Source organism: Panthera uncia, chromosome X (assembly GCF_023721935.1).
Source record: "Panthera uncia isolate 11264 chromosome X, Puncia_PCG_1.0, whole genome shotgun sequence".
Lineage (NCBI taxonomy): Eukaryota > Metazoa > Chordata > Mammalia > Carnivora > Felidae > Panthera > Panthera uncia.
In genome coordinates, this window is record NC_064817.1 from 68,001,994 (window position 1) to 68,018,187 (window position 16,194).

General features: G+C 35.6%; 1 protein-coding gene across 4 annotated transcripts in view; it reads right to left on the reverse strand.

The window, feature by feature from the left end:
* The window catches only part of APOOL (apolipoprotein O like), a 105,481-nt gene that overhangs the window by 9,391 nt on the left and 79,896 nt on the right, over window positions 1-16,194 (reverse strand). For 2 of the 4 annotated variants that reach the window (XM_049644029.1, XM_049644026.1), the window contains 2 exons: window positions 16,036-16,153; window positions 1,314-1,733 (listed from right to left, as the gene is read on the reverse strand). In XM_049644029.1, the coding sequence (XP_049499986.1) occupies window positions 1,645-1,733; window positions 16,036-16,153 (207 nt within the window). In that variant the 3' untranslated portion in view covers window positions 1,314-1,644. The other 2 variants (XM_049644027.1, XM_049644028.1) reach the window with 2 other exon arrangements.

A 16,194-nucleotide genomic window follows, 5' to 3' on the forward strand; every position in this document is an offset into this window, starting at 1 on the left:
TTTAAGCATATTCATATTGGGGATATATATGGAATGTAAGGTAGATGCAATAATAAATAACTAGAAAATAGGTCTACGGCTCTAGAGAAATATGGGAGCTGGAAATATAAATGGTAAGGAAATATAAATGGTGGCTGAAGCCAGTGAAGTATGTTGAATGAAAATGAGAGATCACATAAAATGAGAAACGATGACTAGGAATGCAACCTGAAGAACCACAGCATTTACGGGATTCAGAGCAAGAGAAGGATAAAGAATGACAAGATAAGCAGGAATAACAGAAAAGGGAGGAGTGAGTTTCAAGGAGGGAGTGTTCAAGAGTCAATAATTCCAGAAAATTCAAATAGGTATAGAGGCCAGGGATCACAAGTTAGTATGGAATCAAAAGTGAAGAAGTAAGAAAGTGACACTAATTATTTTTTTATGAAGTATGAAAATCATAGAAAAGAGAAAGGAAAGATAGCTTGTGAAGTAGAGGCAGGGTCAAAGAAAGGTTTTTGTTGGAGCGCTTGGGTGGCTCAGTTGGTTGGATGTCTGATTCTTGATTTCAGCTCACGTCATGATCTCATGGTTTCTAAGTTTGAGTGCCTCACTGAGTTCCACGCTAAAAGTGTGGAACCTGCTTGGGATTCTCTTTCCCTTTCTTCCTCTCTGCCCCACCCTGCATGCTCTCTCTTTCCCAAAATAAATAAATAAACTTTTAATTTTACTGTTGTTTTTGGACAAAGACTATCTGAAGCTATTTAGAGACTGAGGAAAAGAAACAAATGAAAAGAGAAACCAACGACTGAAGATTAAACAGGATGGAATATGGTACTGGAAAACATGGGAAAGAATGAGATCAGGAACACAAATAAATATTAGCCTTAATGAGGGGGGTATATGGCTGAAAAAAAGGTAAGTCTTGAAGGTAGTGGAGAAGAAGTTGAAAATGGTCATGTCTAATAGCTAATTTTTTTCCCTGTATGTAATAGGAGACAGTCATCTTTGGTGGGTACAGGAGACTTGAGAATAAAAGGTTTGTAGTACCTCTCCTGAAGAACAGAATAGGAAACCACCTAAGGAGCCAGTAAGATTGGTAAGCAGCACTGGGGTCTTTTGTAGAATATGGTCTTCTTAAATAGAGGTGTTTTTGTACATTTAAGAGGAGTTAACATTAATAAAACAAAGAGACGAAGCCAAGTCCAAGTGTCATAAAATATGAATATTTTATTCCAGCTCTGGTAAATGAAAAAGTGGGGAACACATCCTTCCACACAATATTCTAATTTAGCTGACATTAGTTTCAAAAAGGTAAAACAAATATATATGTGTATCTGTATAAATATTTATGTGCCCACAAGCATATTTGCTCAGACTTTAGTCTCATCAGTGTTTTTTAGTCTATTAAAAACCGCTAAAAATCATTAAATGCATCCCAATACTTCTACTTCTGCCTCTTCGTCAATCATTTAATATTGTTTGAATTGAATTCAGTTTGTGTTTTAATCACTTATGTGATTAGTCAAACTGTACATTACATTAGAAGATGTATGGGAAAAACTTGGTTTAGGTTATATTCTATGTATCACAGTTACCCTTTACATGATTTTCTCATCATTATTTTCAACTTCACACATCTTGTAGCTCTCTATGCAGACTATTTCAGCTTCTAGTGCTGTACATATCTATATCTTCTGGATGGGACTGCCCGTGATCCATGAGCTTGGGGTCAGGCATAAACTGTGTAGCACCTGATAAAGTAGTAAAATGAAAAAAAAAAATTAGTCATTCATTTCACAGATTTATTGTTGGTACTGGGAATGCAGCAATGAATAAAATAAAAATCTCTGTCAACATCGACCTAACATTTAAGTTGGGCAAGAGAGATAATAAATTAAGTAAAAGATATATCAGATGATAGTAAGTGCTATGCAAAAAATGAAACAGGGAGGGGCATATAGAGTGCTTGAGTGATTTGTAATTTTAAACACGGTGGCCTTCTAGTTAGGTAATAACTGAGCAAAGAACTGAAGGAGGTGAGTGAGGGTGTGAGCCCTGTAGATATTGGAGGAAAATACCTTGCAAGTATAATGGACCTGATGCATGTCTGAGGAAACACAACATGGTCAATATGGCTGGAACAGACTAGGTAAGATGTGGTGATTGTGGGTACAGTGAGAATGACAGAAGATATGATCAGAAAACAACAGAAAGCTAAGCCACACAGGGCTGTAGTGTTTCTCTTTTATTTTAATGCTAGATGGACAATTTTGAGCAGAGCAGTGACATGATGTTGTATTTTTTAAAAGATCACTCTTGTCTGTGGGGAGAAGAGACTATAGGGAAATAAGGGTGGAAGTGGGCAGACCAGTAGCTGTGGAGGTGGTGAAAAGGGATTGGATTCTGGGTAACTTCTAAAGGTGGAATGGACAGAATTCCCCAAGTGGTTTGGACATGCTATGTGAGAGAGACTCTAACTTGAGAAACTAGAAGGATGGAGTTGACATTTACAGAGATAGGGAAAAATGTGGGAGAAGCATGGGAAAGGCAAGTGAAGTGCCAAGTTTTGGATGTGTTAAATTTGTATTGCTAACTAGATATCTGAGTACAAATGTTGAGTAATCTGTTGGAAATCTGAGTCTCTACAGCTCAGGAGAGGCCTTGGCTGCTTTATAAATTTTATAGTACTAATTTATATACGACATTCAAATTACAGGACTATGAGATCATCTAGAGCATCAGAGAAGAGGTCCTTTGATGAATGCGCCCTGTGGATACTCCAATTTTTTGAGTTAAATAAAATTAGGAGAATGTATGAGAGAAGGCTGAGAAGGAACAACCAGTCAAGTGAAGTGAGAGACTCAAGAGCAAGTGGTATCCGACAAGCCAAGTGAAGAGATTCTTTCAACGAGGAGGGAGTAATCTTTTGTGTTAAAAATTACTGAGGCACTGCATAAGATGGCGATTGAAAATGTACCGGAGTTGGCAATATGTGGATCAATAATGATCTTGATAAGTGGATATTGTGCCAGACAAGATACTACATTATTTTCCTTCATTATCTCATATTACCACCATGAGACAGAGGATATTTTTATATTATCCTTGTTTTACAGATAAGGAAATTTTAATTCAGAGAGATCAAGAAAATTGACTAATCTCACTTAGTTGATAAGTGGAGCCAAGACTGAATCCAGGTTAGTTTGACTCTCCAACACAACAACCGTGGCTCCTGTAAAAAGGGGGCTAGAGTAGTAACAATGTCACACAATTATTTTTAATATTCAGTATAATAATACATACAAAGTTCTGCATATAACAACCTGGGCATGGCAAGTAGACAAGAAACAACTATTTTTATATTTACTTTATAAGATTTTAATTTTTTTCAGAAACTTGTTTTTATTTAAAATGTTTTTCAAAATGATTTATTTTAAAATAATTTTGTTACATTTGGGAAACATATCTTTTTCCCATAGAGGAATTTAATTTATAGTTTTATGATAAAAACAAAGGGGAGAAATAGATTTACATACAATCATTTATGCCTATCTCTTAAGAAACTTTTTCTATTTCATAAAGTGTGATATATCTATATATAACTTCACCACATATATTAAAAAAATCATAAGTAATCACTATCCATACACTAATACAGTTCTCCATAGGATAGTAATTTTTTTTTTTTTTTTTTTTGGATAGAAATTCTTAACATGGGGTCCCTTTGGAGGTCTGTGGATAAAGTTCATGTAACCTATGAATTTAAATGTAGTAAATTTGTCTTTATTTTCATTAACCTCCGACTGAAAATGAACATTTTCTTCAATAATGAATGAAGGCAACAAACCACAACAGTATTAGCATGACCTTAGATTCTGTCACTAATAGAAATCATAAATATTTTCATATCATGCTGCAGTTGCAAATATCTTGAAATATTTGTACTTAGCACAACTTTAAAACTATGGCTTTTATTATATATGTTAGATACTGTTGTTAAATAACTTTAAGGGAGCTCATATATTACCATATATTTTGTTTTATCCATTTGAAAGCATTATTCTGAGAAGGGGTCCATAACACACAAAAAAGGTTAAAAAACTGGTTCTGCCTGCTCCCTTCTCATTGTATCTTTAACCGCCACCTTTGCTCAGTATGAGTGAAAAGTGTACTAAGAGAGTTTTCTTATCAGACATAATATAGTAAGCGTATGACAAATAATTATTTTATATAAGTCTGAATGTGCCTAATTTGCTTAACAATGCCCATCAGTTGACTAAGTTCTCTAACACTTCTACTTACTTCCTTAATATATTCTTGTCTACAGTCTAGCCAAAGCTTCAGCTCACCCAAGTTTGAAAGGCCCCTTTGCATTTGGATCTCTCTCTCTCAAAATCTGTTGAAAAGTTTCAAAATTTTAATTTATCCATACCTTATGTCAGGCAAGACATATGCATAGAGAAATGCCTTTGGAGCTTTTCCTACAATCCACCTGCCTAACCTCTGGAGATTCTGATTTATAAGTCTTAGAGTGAATTTTAGGAAAAACAAACAAAAAAAACAACTTCAGTAATTGTAACATGGATCCCTCTGGTTTAGAACCACTTAATATAGGTCACTTGTTTTCTGCCTTTTAAAAAAGATTCATCTGCTTTTCTGAATAATTAAGGATTACATCTTTTGCTTTAGAAATTTCTTCACCCCTTGAACTGATAAAGGGCTCCCTGTCTTCCCAAAGGATTAGCAGTCATAAAACTCTTCTTGAATCTCAATCCCCTAACCCTTTTCTTTGCAATCTACCATATTTTTAATCCTTCATAAAAAGTTGTTTTTATACATAAAGTTTTTTAGAAGACTTTTTAAAAAGCTGGTGGTAGCATGTTGTGATGAGCACAGGTGTTATATGGAAGTATCAAATTACTATACGCTACACCTGAAACTACTATTACATTGCATGTTAACTAACTGGAATTTAAATAAAACTTAAAAAAAAAAAAAAGAGCTGGTGTGGGGTACCTGGGTGGCTCAGTTGGTTGAGTGTCTGACTCTTGATTTCAGGTCATGATCTCACAGTTTTGTGGGTTCAATTCTCACATCAGGCTCTGTGGGCTCACTCTGCAGAGCCTGCTCAGGATTCTCTACTCACCCCCCTCTCTGCCCCTCTCCTGCTCATACTCTCTCTTTCTCAAATAATAAGATAACATTTTAAAAAAAGAGCTGGCATTACAACAAATAGGAAAAAGTAAAGATATTTAAAGTTATAAAATAAAAATAAATTAGTGCCTTAAAAAGCCCTTAGGTGTTATCTATTCACTGATAATTTAGTTCACATATTATCTCATTTATATTTCAAGCAGTTAGGTACCAAAAAGTGGGACAGATCACTAATAAATTCCTGAGTGAAATTAAGATTGTTAAAAATTCAATTTTTGTTTCTTTTGTATAAATTTGAGATCATATTCAGCGTTCAGCTCATCAGTAATTGAAATACTTAAATATACTAGTCACTGCAAGTTACTTTCTCACCCTTTGTTCTATTCCTTTCATTCTTTTTTCTCTCTTTGCTTCACTTTAGCTATATTCTATTGAATTGTATCTGAGTTCATTACTTCTGTCCTCTTTTACACAGTTGGCTCTTAAATCCATCCAATGAGTCCTTAGCTTCAGGTACTATATTTTTCACTTCTAGAATATCTGCTTGATTTTTTAGATTCCAATTCCTATGAAAATCTCCATTTTTTCATCTATTTTGTTCTTGTTTTCTATTTAACATATTAATCACAGTTAAAGTCCTTGTCTGCTAACTTCAATATTTAGATCACCTGTGGGTTTGCTGTCATTTTTGTCAGTCACATCTTCCTACTTTGTTTGTTTATATGATGGACATAGAAAGCATGGTATCTTCTACCAGAGAAGTGACCCTTTTCCTCTTAAGGAAGGGTAAGGTACTTATCATCTTAATCCAGACACTGAGCTGAGTTACAGTTAATAAGAGTCACTCAACCTCTGGTTCCTCTCTTTTCTTCAGGTATAGCACTCCAAAGGTGCTGATTGAGAGCCTGATGAGTTTCTGTCTCCCTTGCTATAAAAGACTAGGAAATATGGTTTTGCCCTTCAGATGTTTGGAGCTTAGCTATTTAGTCTCTTGTCCCATAGAAAATCTGGCAAATATTATGAGGGGGAGATGAGTCGTGTATTTATGGCACACCTCATCCTTCTACAAGTAGTATCAGCAATCTTTTTCTGCAATGGGCTGGAGTAAATATTTTGATTTTGTAAACCGTAAGGTCTCCTTTGCTCAATTCTGCAACTGTAGTATGAAAGCAGCCACAGTCAATATATAAATGAATGAGTGTACCTGTATTCCAATAAAACTTTATTTACAGACATTAAGACTTACATTTCATATGTTCTCTTTTCAAAAAATGTATTTTTTATTTATTTACAATGTTTTTATTTTTTTCAACCATTTAAACCATGTAGAAACTATTCTTGGCTTGTGGAAGGTACAAAAATAGATGGTGAGCCAGATTTAGCACAAAGGCCATAGTCAGCCAACCTCTGGTTTAGAGGGACATTAATCTTGTGAGAATGAGAGAGATTTCATTCTGCTTTCATCAGATTTCAGAGGTCCATGTAACCAAATTTCCTAATTTGTTATTCCTAAAATAACATAATTTTTATTATAAATGTATATGGATGACAGAGAACAAATGAACTCATATTCAGAGCCACAACATATAATTGGATAGTATACCCAACATAGTCTGTACGGTGGTAAGTAGTAGCTATGACTAGGCTCTCTAGCTAAATAATGTGCTCCCAAACTTTGCTCAATGGAAATAATCTTGTTTATCAGCAAAATGGCTAATTACTCTAGGCAAATGATAATGATATTTTCTAACACATTGAGACCTTAGCATGTGGTTGACATTGTGCTTTGTGCTTTACATGCAACATCTCATTTAATCCTCACAACTATGTGAGAAAAACACTATTATCTCCCATTTATGGATGAAGGGACAGGCTTGAGATATTTGATAATTTGCCACAGGTAACAGAACTAGCAAATGTTGGATCTAGGATTCAGATCCAGGTCTTATTCTTAAATCTGTGCTCCTAATTACTACTGTATTCCATGTCTTGGACCTTTAAGATTGCATGTGAAATGTCAAAATGATGAACCCAAAAAGTATTCTGTATAATCAACTCTGAATGATATATGATAAGGAATAAGGATGAATAGTACTGGCAAATCTTGCTCTTCTACATGTGAACTTTGAATGATTTTCATATACATTATCCATTACAAGTGGGTAAAATGTTCCAGAATCCAGATGTGTGAAGAAAAAACATTGACTAGGGACGGTTCGGTGCCACTGTTAAGGTGTAATGTGTATCATCTCTACAAAGATACTCTGAAATTGACAGGTGTTTAGAAAGCTGACGGGATATATTATATACTTGTGGGAATATGATCATCTGTGGATTATCAGAAAGAGTCTAGGGGCGCCTGGGTGGCTTGGTCAGTTAAGCGTCTGACTTCGGCTCAGGTCATTATCTCACGGTCTGTGAGTTCGAGCCCCACGTCGGGCTCTGTGCTGACAGTTCAGAGCCTGGAGCCTGTTTCAGATTCTGTGTCTCCCTCTCTCTCTCTGCCCCTCCCCTGTTCATGCTCTGTCTCGCTCTGTCTCAAAAATAAATAAACGTTAAAAAAAATTAAAAAGAAAAAAAAGAAAGAGTCTAAAACTGCAAACCATCCTGAAACAGAGAAGATGGTGGCAGAGTAGAAGGATTCTAGGCCTACCTTAACCCATGAATACAACTAGATAACTGTCAAGTAATCCTAAATACCACAGAAATCGACAAGAAGACTGGAAGAACAAACTCCACAACTAAAGGTAGAGAGAAGACCACATTAAAGAAAGTAAATAGTGTGGAGATGAGGTTTAGAAGAAAAATAGATGGTGACCACTACAGTGGGCAGGTTGTTGTAGTCTCAGAGAAGAGTGACAGAGACAAACATACAGAGGAGTGCACAAGGAAACTGAATCCCCATAGCAAATTGTCTTGGAAAGTGAGAGGGCCCAAATTTTAGGAGTGCTTCCAATCAGTGTGGTTTAAAGCCTGAGTCCTAAAGGTCAGTGGGCTTGGCTCAAGGAGAGCCTGGAAGCATTGGAGCTGCTCTTGGAAAGAAGGCAAAGCAAACAGCTTGTGGACATACAGTGTGGAAACAACAATCTGAAGAATACCTGGGGCACACAGTGCAGTGGTTATTTGCTCATCTCAGAGCCCGCCCAAGAGAGGCAGCATTCACAGAAAGACCCCTCCAGAAACAAAGGAACTGACAGACACCAACTCCCCAAACCCTGGCCCCTCAACATGCACAGAGCCAAATGCAGAAACCAGCACGTCCCCCACACTCACTACCTAACTTACTTATAACAAGCTATGCCCCCACACCTGATGGAAGTACCCCTCCTAGGCATACTTGCCTCAGTCCCAGAGCAGAGGGCCCTCTCCCCCAGAAGACCAGCCCCAACCCCTACCCAACTATGTCTCCCAACCCGGGAGATTTGCAGGACCTCAGTTCTGGCAGTGGTGGTGATAGGTCTCATTTCACAAGTACACCAGAGCACACCGAGTTAAAACTCGCCACATTCAGACCAGGGACCAAACACTGCCCACAACAGGCAAATAGAGCCTCTGCAGACAACTGTCCTAAATAAAGGACAAAGTGGCCAGGACATAGTAATAGAGCACAGGCAGGACACTCCTGGAAACACCAGGCCCCGGAGAACAGGGAACACAATACTAGAGGGCACTACAAGACATCTTCATAAGACCATTACCCCCAAGAACAGAAGATGTAGCTGACTTTTCTAACACACAGAAGCAGGCACAGAACCTTAGACAAAATGAGAAGACAGGGGGTTTTGTCCTCAATGAAAGAACAATACAAGATGACAATCAGAGAGCTAAGTGAAACAGATATAAGTAACATGTCTAATAGAGAATTGAAATAAATGTTCATAAGGACACTCACTGGAATTGAGGAGAGTGGAAGGCATCAATGAGACTCTTAAAACAGAGATTCCTTAAAACAGGAATAATAGAGTACAGATATATGGTTCAATAAACAAAATGAGAAACACACTTGATGGAATTAACACTATGCTGTAAAAAGAGGAATGAATTAATGACCTAGAAGACAGAATAATGGAAAGTAATCAACTTGAAAAAAAGAAAGAAAAAAGAATTATACAAAATGAGAACAGACTTAGAGCACTCAGTGACTCCATCAACAGTAATATTATTCACATTACAGGAATACCAGAGGAAGAATATTCACATTATAGGAATACCAGAGGAAGAAGAGAGAAAAAGGGGAACAGAAGATGTATTTGAAGAGATAATAGCTAAAAAGTTCCTTAATCTGGGGAGGAAAGAGATCTAATAGGCACAGAGAATCTGCAACAAAATAAATAAAAGCAGATCCACACTAAGACATACTATAAATGACAAAATATAGTGGTAAAGAAAAAAAAAAATTTAAAGTGGAAAGACAAAAGTAGACAGTTACATACAAGGGAAAACCCATAAGGCTACCTAGAGATTTTTCAGCATGAACTTTGCAAGCCAGAAGGGAGTGGCATGATATATTCAAAGTGCTTAATGGGAAAAATCTGCAGCCAATAATACTCTACTCAGCAAGGCTTTAAGAATACAAAAAGAGATAAAGAGTTTACCAGATAAACAAAAACTAAATGAGTTTGTGTCCACTAAACCAGCCCTGAAAGAAATACTAAAGGGAGCTCTTAGAGTGGAAAGGAAAGACCAAAATTGACAGTATACAAGTAGGAAACACAAAAGCAGGAACAATGATTTTTTCTGTAAAAATCGGTCAAGGAACTCACAAAATGTAAGGATATAAAATATGAAACCATATACCTAAAACATGGAGAGGAGAGGAATTTAGAATGGGTTCAGGGGCGCCTGGGTAGCTCAGTTGGTTGAGTGTCCGACTCTTGATTTTGGCTCAAGTCATGATCCCAGGTTTGTGGGATCAAGCCCCTCATTGGGTTCCACGCTGAGTGTGGAGCCTGCTTGAGATTCTCTCTACCCCCTCCCCTGCTCATTCATTCTCTCTCTAAAAAAAAAAGAATGGGTACAAACTTAAATGACCATCAGTTACTATAGACATCTTAAGCCAAAGATGTTATATACAAATTTAATGTAATGATATATCAAAAACCAGTAATAGATACACAATGAAAAAAGAGAAATCCAAATATATCACTAAGGAAAACCAGCAAACCATGGAAGAGAGAAGGAAAAGAAAAGATCAGAAGAAATCTCCCAAAACAACCACAAAACAGGTAATATATTGGCAATAAATACATATTTGTCAATAATTACTTTGGATGTAAATGCTATAAAAGTTCCAATCAAGAGACATGGGGTGTCAAAGGATTAAAAAACAAAACAAAAAAAGTAACAAGATCCATCTATGTACTGCCTAGAAGAGACTCATTTTTGACCTGAAGACACCTGCAGATTGAAAGTGAGGGGATGGAGAAACATCTATCATGCAAATGGATGTCAAACAAATTTATATTGGACAAAACAGACTTTAAAACAAAGACTGTAACAAAAGTCAAAGAAGGGTACTATATAACCATAAAGGGGACATTGCAACAAGAAGACAGAACAATTTTAAATATTTATGCACCCAACATGAAAGCACCCAAATAGATAAAACAGTTAATAACAAACATAAAGGAAACTAAAAGATAATAATACAATTATAATAGGGGATGTTAACACACCCCACTTACATCAATAGAGCATCTAAAACAGAAAATCAACAAGGAAACAATTGCTTTGAATGACACACTGGACCAGATGAATTTAACAGATATATTCAAAAAATTTCATCCTAAAGTAGCAGAAAACACATTCTTTTCAAGTGCACATGCACCATTCCCCAGAAGAGATCACATATGAAGTCACAAAACAAGCTTCAATAAACTGAACAAGATTAAAGCATACTATACATCTCCTCTGACCACAATGCTATGAAACTAGAAGTCAACCACAAGAAAAAATCTGGAAAGACCACAAACACATGGAGTTTAGTTAAAGAAAATGCTACTAAACAATAAATGGTTCACCAGGAAATAAAAGAAGATAGAAAAAAAATACATGGAAACATTAAAATAAAAACACAATTCAAAACCTTTGGGACCAGCAAAAGTGGTTCTAAGACGGAAGTATACAGCAATACAGGCTATCTCTAGAAGCAAGAAAAATATCAAATGACCAGCCTAACCTTACACCTAAAGGAACTAGAAAAAGAATGAAAAAACAAAACCTAAAAACAACAAAAAGGAGGAAATAATAAAGATTAAAGCAGAAAAAATGATATGGAAATTAAAAATACAACAGGTCAATGAAACCAGGAGCTGGTACTTTGAAAAACCTGATAAACTTGATGAATGTACAGCCAGACTTATCAAGAAAAAAAGGGAAAGGAGTCCAATAAATCAAATCATAAATGAGAGAGGAGAAATAAAACTAACACTACAGAAATACAATTATAAGAGAATATTATGAAAAATTATATGCCAACAAATTGGACAACCTAGAGGAAATGGATAAATTCCTAGAAATATATAAACTACCAAAGATGAAACAGGAAGAAATAGAAATTTTGAACTGAATAGATGCAGAAAAAGCATTTGACAAAGTACTTCCATTCATGATGAAAACCCTTAACAAAGTAGATTTAGAGGGAACATACGTCAACATAATAAAGGCCATATATGAAAAACCCATAGCTAATAATACCATATTCCATGGGGAAAAAACAGAGCTGTTCCCCTATGGGCAGAAATAACACAAGGATGTCAACCCTCGGTTTTATTTAACATAGTACTGGAAGTCTTAGCTATAGCAATCAGACAACAAAAAGAAATAAAAGGCATCCAAATTGGCATGGAATAAGTAAAACTTGCAATCTCTGCAGATGACATGATACTATATATAGAAAACCCTAGAGGGGAGCCTGGGTGGCTCAGTCAGTTAAGCATCTGACTTCGGCTCAGGTCATGATCTTGTAGTCTGTGAGTTTGAGCCCCATGTCGGGCTCTGTGCTGACAGCTCGGAGCCTGGAGCCTGCTACGGATTCTGTGTCTCCCTCTCTCTCTCTGCCCCTCCCTGTTCGTGCTCTGTCTCTCTTGCTCTCAAAAATAAATAAAACATAAAATTAAAAAAAAAAAAACCCTGAAGACTCGACCAAAAAAATGCTAGAACTGATTAATGAATTCATTAAAGTCGCAGGATACAAAATCAACATGCAGAAATCTGTTGCATTTCTATACACCAAGAATAAAGCAGAAGAGAGGTGCCTGGGTGGCTCAGTCAGTTAAGCGTCCAACTTCAGCTCAGGTCATGATCTCTCCATTCCCGAGTTCAAGTCCCAAGTCGGGTTTTGTGCTGACAGTACGGAGACTGTAGCCTGCTTTGGATTCTGTGTCTCCCCCTCTTTCTACCTTTCCCCTGCTCATGCTCTGTCTCTCTCTCTCAAAAATAAACATTAAAAAAAAAAAACTTTTAAAAAAGACTGAAGCAGGAGAAAGACATTATGGAATCAATACCATTTACAACTGAACCATAAACAATAAGATACTTAGGAATAAACCTAACCAGAGGTGAAAGACCTTTACTCAGAAAACTATTAACACTGATGAAAGAAATTGAAGAGGACTCCAAGAAATGGAAAGACACTCCATGCCATGGATCAGAAGAACAAATATTCTTAAAATATCTACGTAAAGCAATCTACACATTTAATGCAATCCCTATCAAAATACCACCAGCACTTTTCACAAAGCTAGACCAAACAGTTCTAAAATTTCTATGGAACCACAAAAGACCCCAAAGTGCCAAAGCAACCTGGAAAATGAAAAGCAAAGTTGTAGGCATTACAATTCCTGACTTTAAGTTACATTACTACACTGTAGTGATCAAAACAGTATGGTACTGGCACAAAAATAGACACATTGATAAAAATGAACAGAACAGAAAACACAGAAGTGAACTGACAACTGTGTGGTCAATTAAACTTTGACAAAGCAGCAAAGAATATCCAATGGGAAAAGAATGTCTCTTCAACAAATGGTGTTGGGAAAATTGGACAGCCACATACAAAACAATGAAACGGGACCACTTTCTTACATCATACACAAAAAATAAATTCAAAATGTATTAAAAGACCTAAATGTTAGACCTGAAACCATCAAAATTCTGGGGGAGAACACAGGCAATAACTTCAACATTGCCTGTAGCAACTTCTTTCTAGATATGTCTCCCGAGGCAACAAGTGATAGAATAAATAAGAACATCAGAAAGAGTTATTGTAATTACATTCCATATATTCAAGAAGGTAGAAAAGAAACTGAGCAAGTTAAGTAGATGTATGAAAATATTAAAAAGGGCCAGATCAAACTTCTAGAGATTTAAACCACGATGTCTGAGATGAAAAATACATTTTATGGAATTACAGCAGATTAGGCATTACAAAAGAAAAAATGATGAACTTAAATGCACAAGAGAAAATATCCAAAATGAAAGAGAGTAAAAAAAATAAACTATAGGGACTATATCAAAATAAAAGCTTCTGTACAGCAAAGGAAACAATCAACAAAACCAAAAGGCCATGTATGGAATGGGAGACGATATTTGCAAATGACATATCTGAAAACAGGTTAGTATACAAAATATTTAAAGAGTTTACAAAATGCAATGCCCCAAAATCTAATAATCCAATAAAAACTAGGCAGAAGACATGAATAGACATTTTTCCAAAGAAGACATAGAGATGGCCAACAGACACATGAAAAGATGGTAAACTTCACTGATTATTAGGGAAATGTAAATCAAGACTACAATAAGATATTACCTCACACCTGTCAGAATGGCTAAATTCAACAACACAAGAAACAATAAGTGTTGGCAAGGATGTGGAGAAAAGGGAACCCTCTTACACTCTTGGTGGGAATGCAAACTGGGTCAGCAACTCTGGAAAACAGTATAGAGGTTCTTCAAAAAGTTAAAAATAGAATTACCCTATGATTCAGCAATTGTACTAGTGGGTATCTATCCAAAGGATACAAAAACACTAATTCAAAGCGATACATGCACCCCTATGTTTCTAGCAGCATTATTTACAATAGCCAAGATATGGAAGCAGCCCATGTGTCCATTGATGGATGAATGGAGAAAGATGTGGTGTATGTGTGCATACAATGGGAGTATTATTTAGCCATGAGAAAGAATGAAATCTTGCAATTTGCAACAACACAGATAAAAAGTATAATGCTAAGCAAAATAAGTCAATCAGAGAAAGACAAATACCATATGATTTCACTCATATGTAGAAGTTAAGAAACAAGTATCATATGATTTCAATATATAGAAATTAAAAACAAAACAAATAACAAAGAGAAAAAAGAAGAGAGAGAAAGAGGGACACGCCAACTAACAGACTTTTAACTGCTGAGAACAAACTGATGGTTACCAAAGGGGAGCTAGGTGGGGGGGATGCATGAATAGTTTATGGGGATTAAGGAGCACACTTGTGATGAGCATAAGGTGTTGTATAGAAGTGTTGAATCAATATATTGTACACCTGACACTAATACAGTGTTTGTTAACTATACTGAAATTGAAATTAAATAATAACAAAAATAAATACTGTAAATCATCAGATTGGAATTGAGAGGTGACATAATAAAACAGTAAAACTCTTATCAGGCTTGTTACTCAGTGACAGCTTTTATAAAGATTAACATAGAGGAGACAGTTGAAATCAGAGACTAAACTCTGGTTTTAAATGAGATAATCTATACACAATAGAAAGAGTTTGGACTTTGGTGTTAGGAAGATCCAGGCTATAAATACAACTCTACTACTCATAAGCTATAGGATTTTGGAGAAGTTACTTAAGCTTCCTAAGTCTGAATCTGTTCATCATGAAATGGTCATAATTACATGTACACAAGAGTTTTTTGTTTTGTTTTGTTTTGCTTTTGGGTGAGAATAACATATTATATTTATAGCTCTTTACACCACAGTAGGTGATCAGTATAGGGCACATATTATCATTACTTCCTACTGCCTTATCTCTGAGTTGGTCCTGCTTCCTTTGCAATAAAACAATGAGCGTTCACATTGTACAGAGAGACAATCCTGTGCAACCCAGGAACTAGTGAGTTTATGTGAATACACTCCTCAAATGGTATTAAACACTCTGTTGCCTTTTTAATGATTGCAATAAAACCATGGTAGTATTTGCCTAGAAAGTATAATTGTCACTATGTGGCCCTACAAAGTATTAATTGCCAGCATCTAATATTAAAAAGTTCTTAGTATTATAATTGGTGTTATTTCACTATTTCATGCTGAATGTTCTCCTGGTATCTAAAGTAAATAAAAGTGATGGTGGAAACTAAGAATGATAAGGGTATACAGCGTAAGAAATGGAAAGCTAATATTTCTTTTATGTAGATTTGACTCATAGTCTATAAATTGGAATCTTCTACATTAGGTGCATATGTAATTAGGAGGCACATTTTCCTCCACCTCATCACAAAGCTCACATTTATAGAGTGATTTAAATGCTTCACTCATCCAACCCACCAGTGCTACTCTATATTTCCATATGCAAAGATTGGTATTATGAACTATGTGGCAATTAGAGTCCCAAGTACCCAAGTATCTCATTATCTAAAAAGATATATAGACTACTATGTTATAGGAAACACACATATATATATATATACACATATATACATGTATATACATATACATATATATATACATATAAATATACATATATGTAGTCCTATATATAGGACTACTATGTTTTTCCTGTTATAGGGAAAAAACATTTATGAAGAAAGCACAAAAATAAGTTCAAACTACTACTAACAATACTATAAAATTATTTAAGAAAAGAAGGAAAACAAAATTGAATTATTTCCAACAAACCTGAGGTAGATTCCGATTCTGTCTTTGTTTCAAAGATGAGTTCTGTTGACAAAGGCACTGAAAATTTCAGGTTGTGAGTTGTTTTTGCAGATATTTCTATTTCACCAGAGTTTTCTATCTGTTTAACAAAAAGATTTTTCCTTCATAAGTAAATCATAT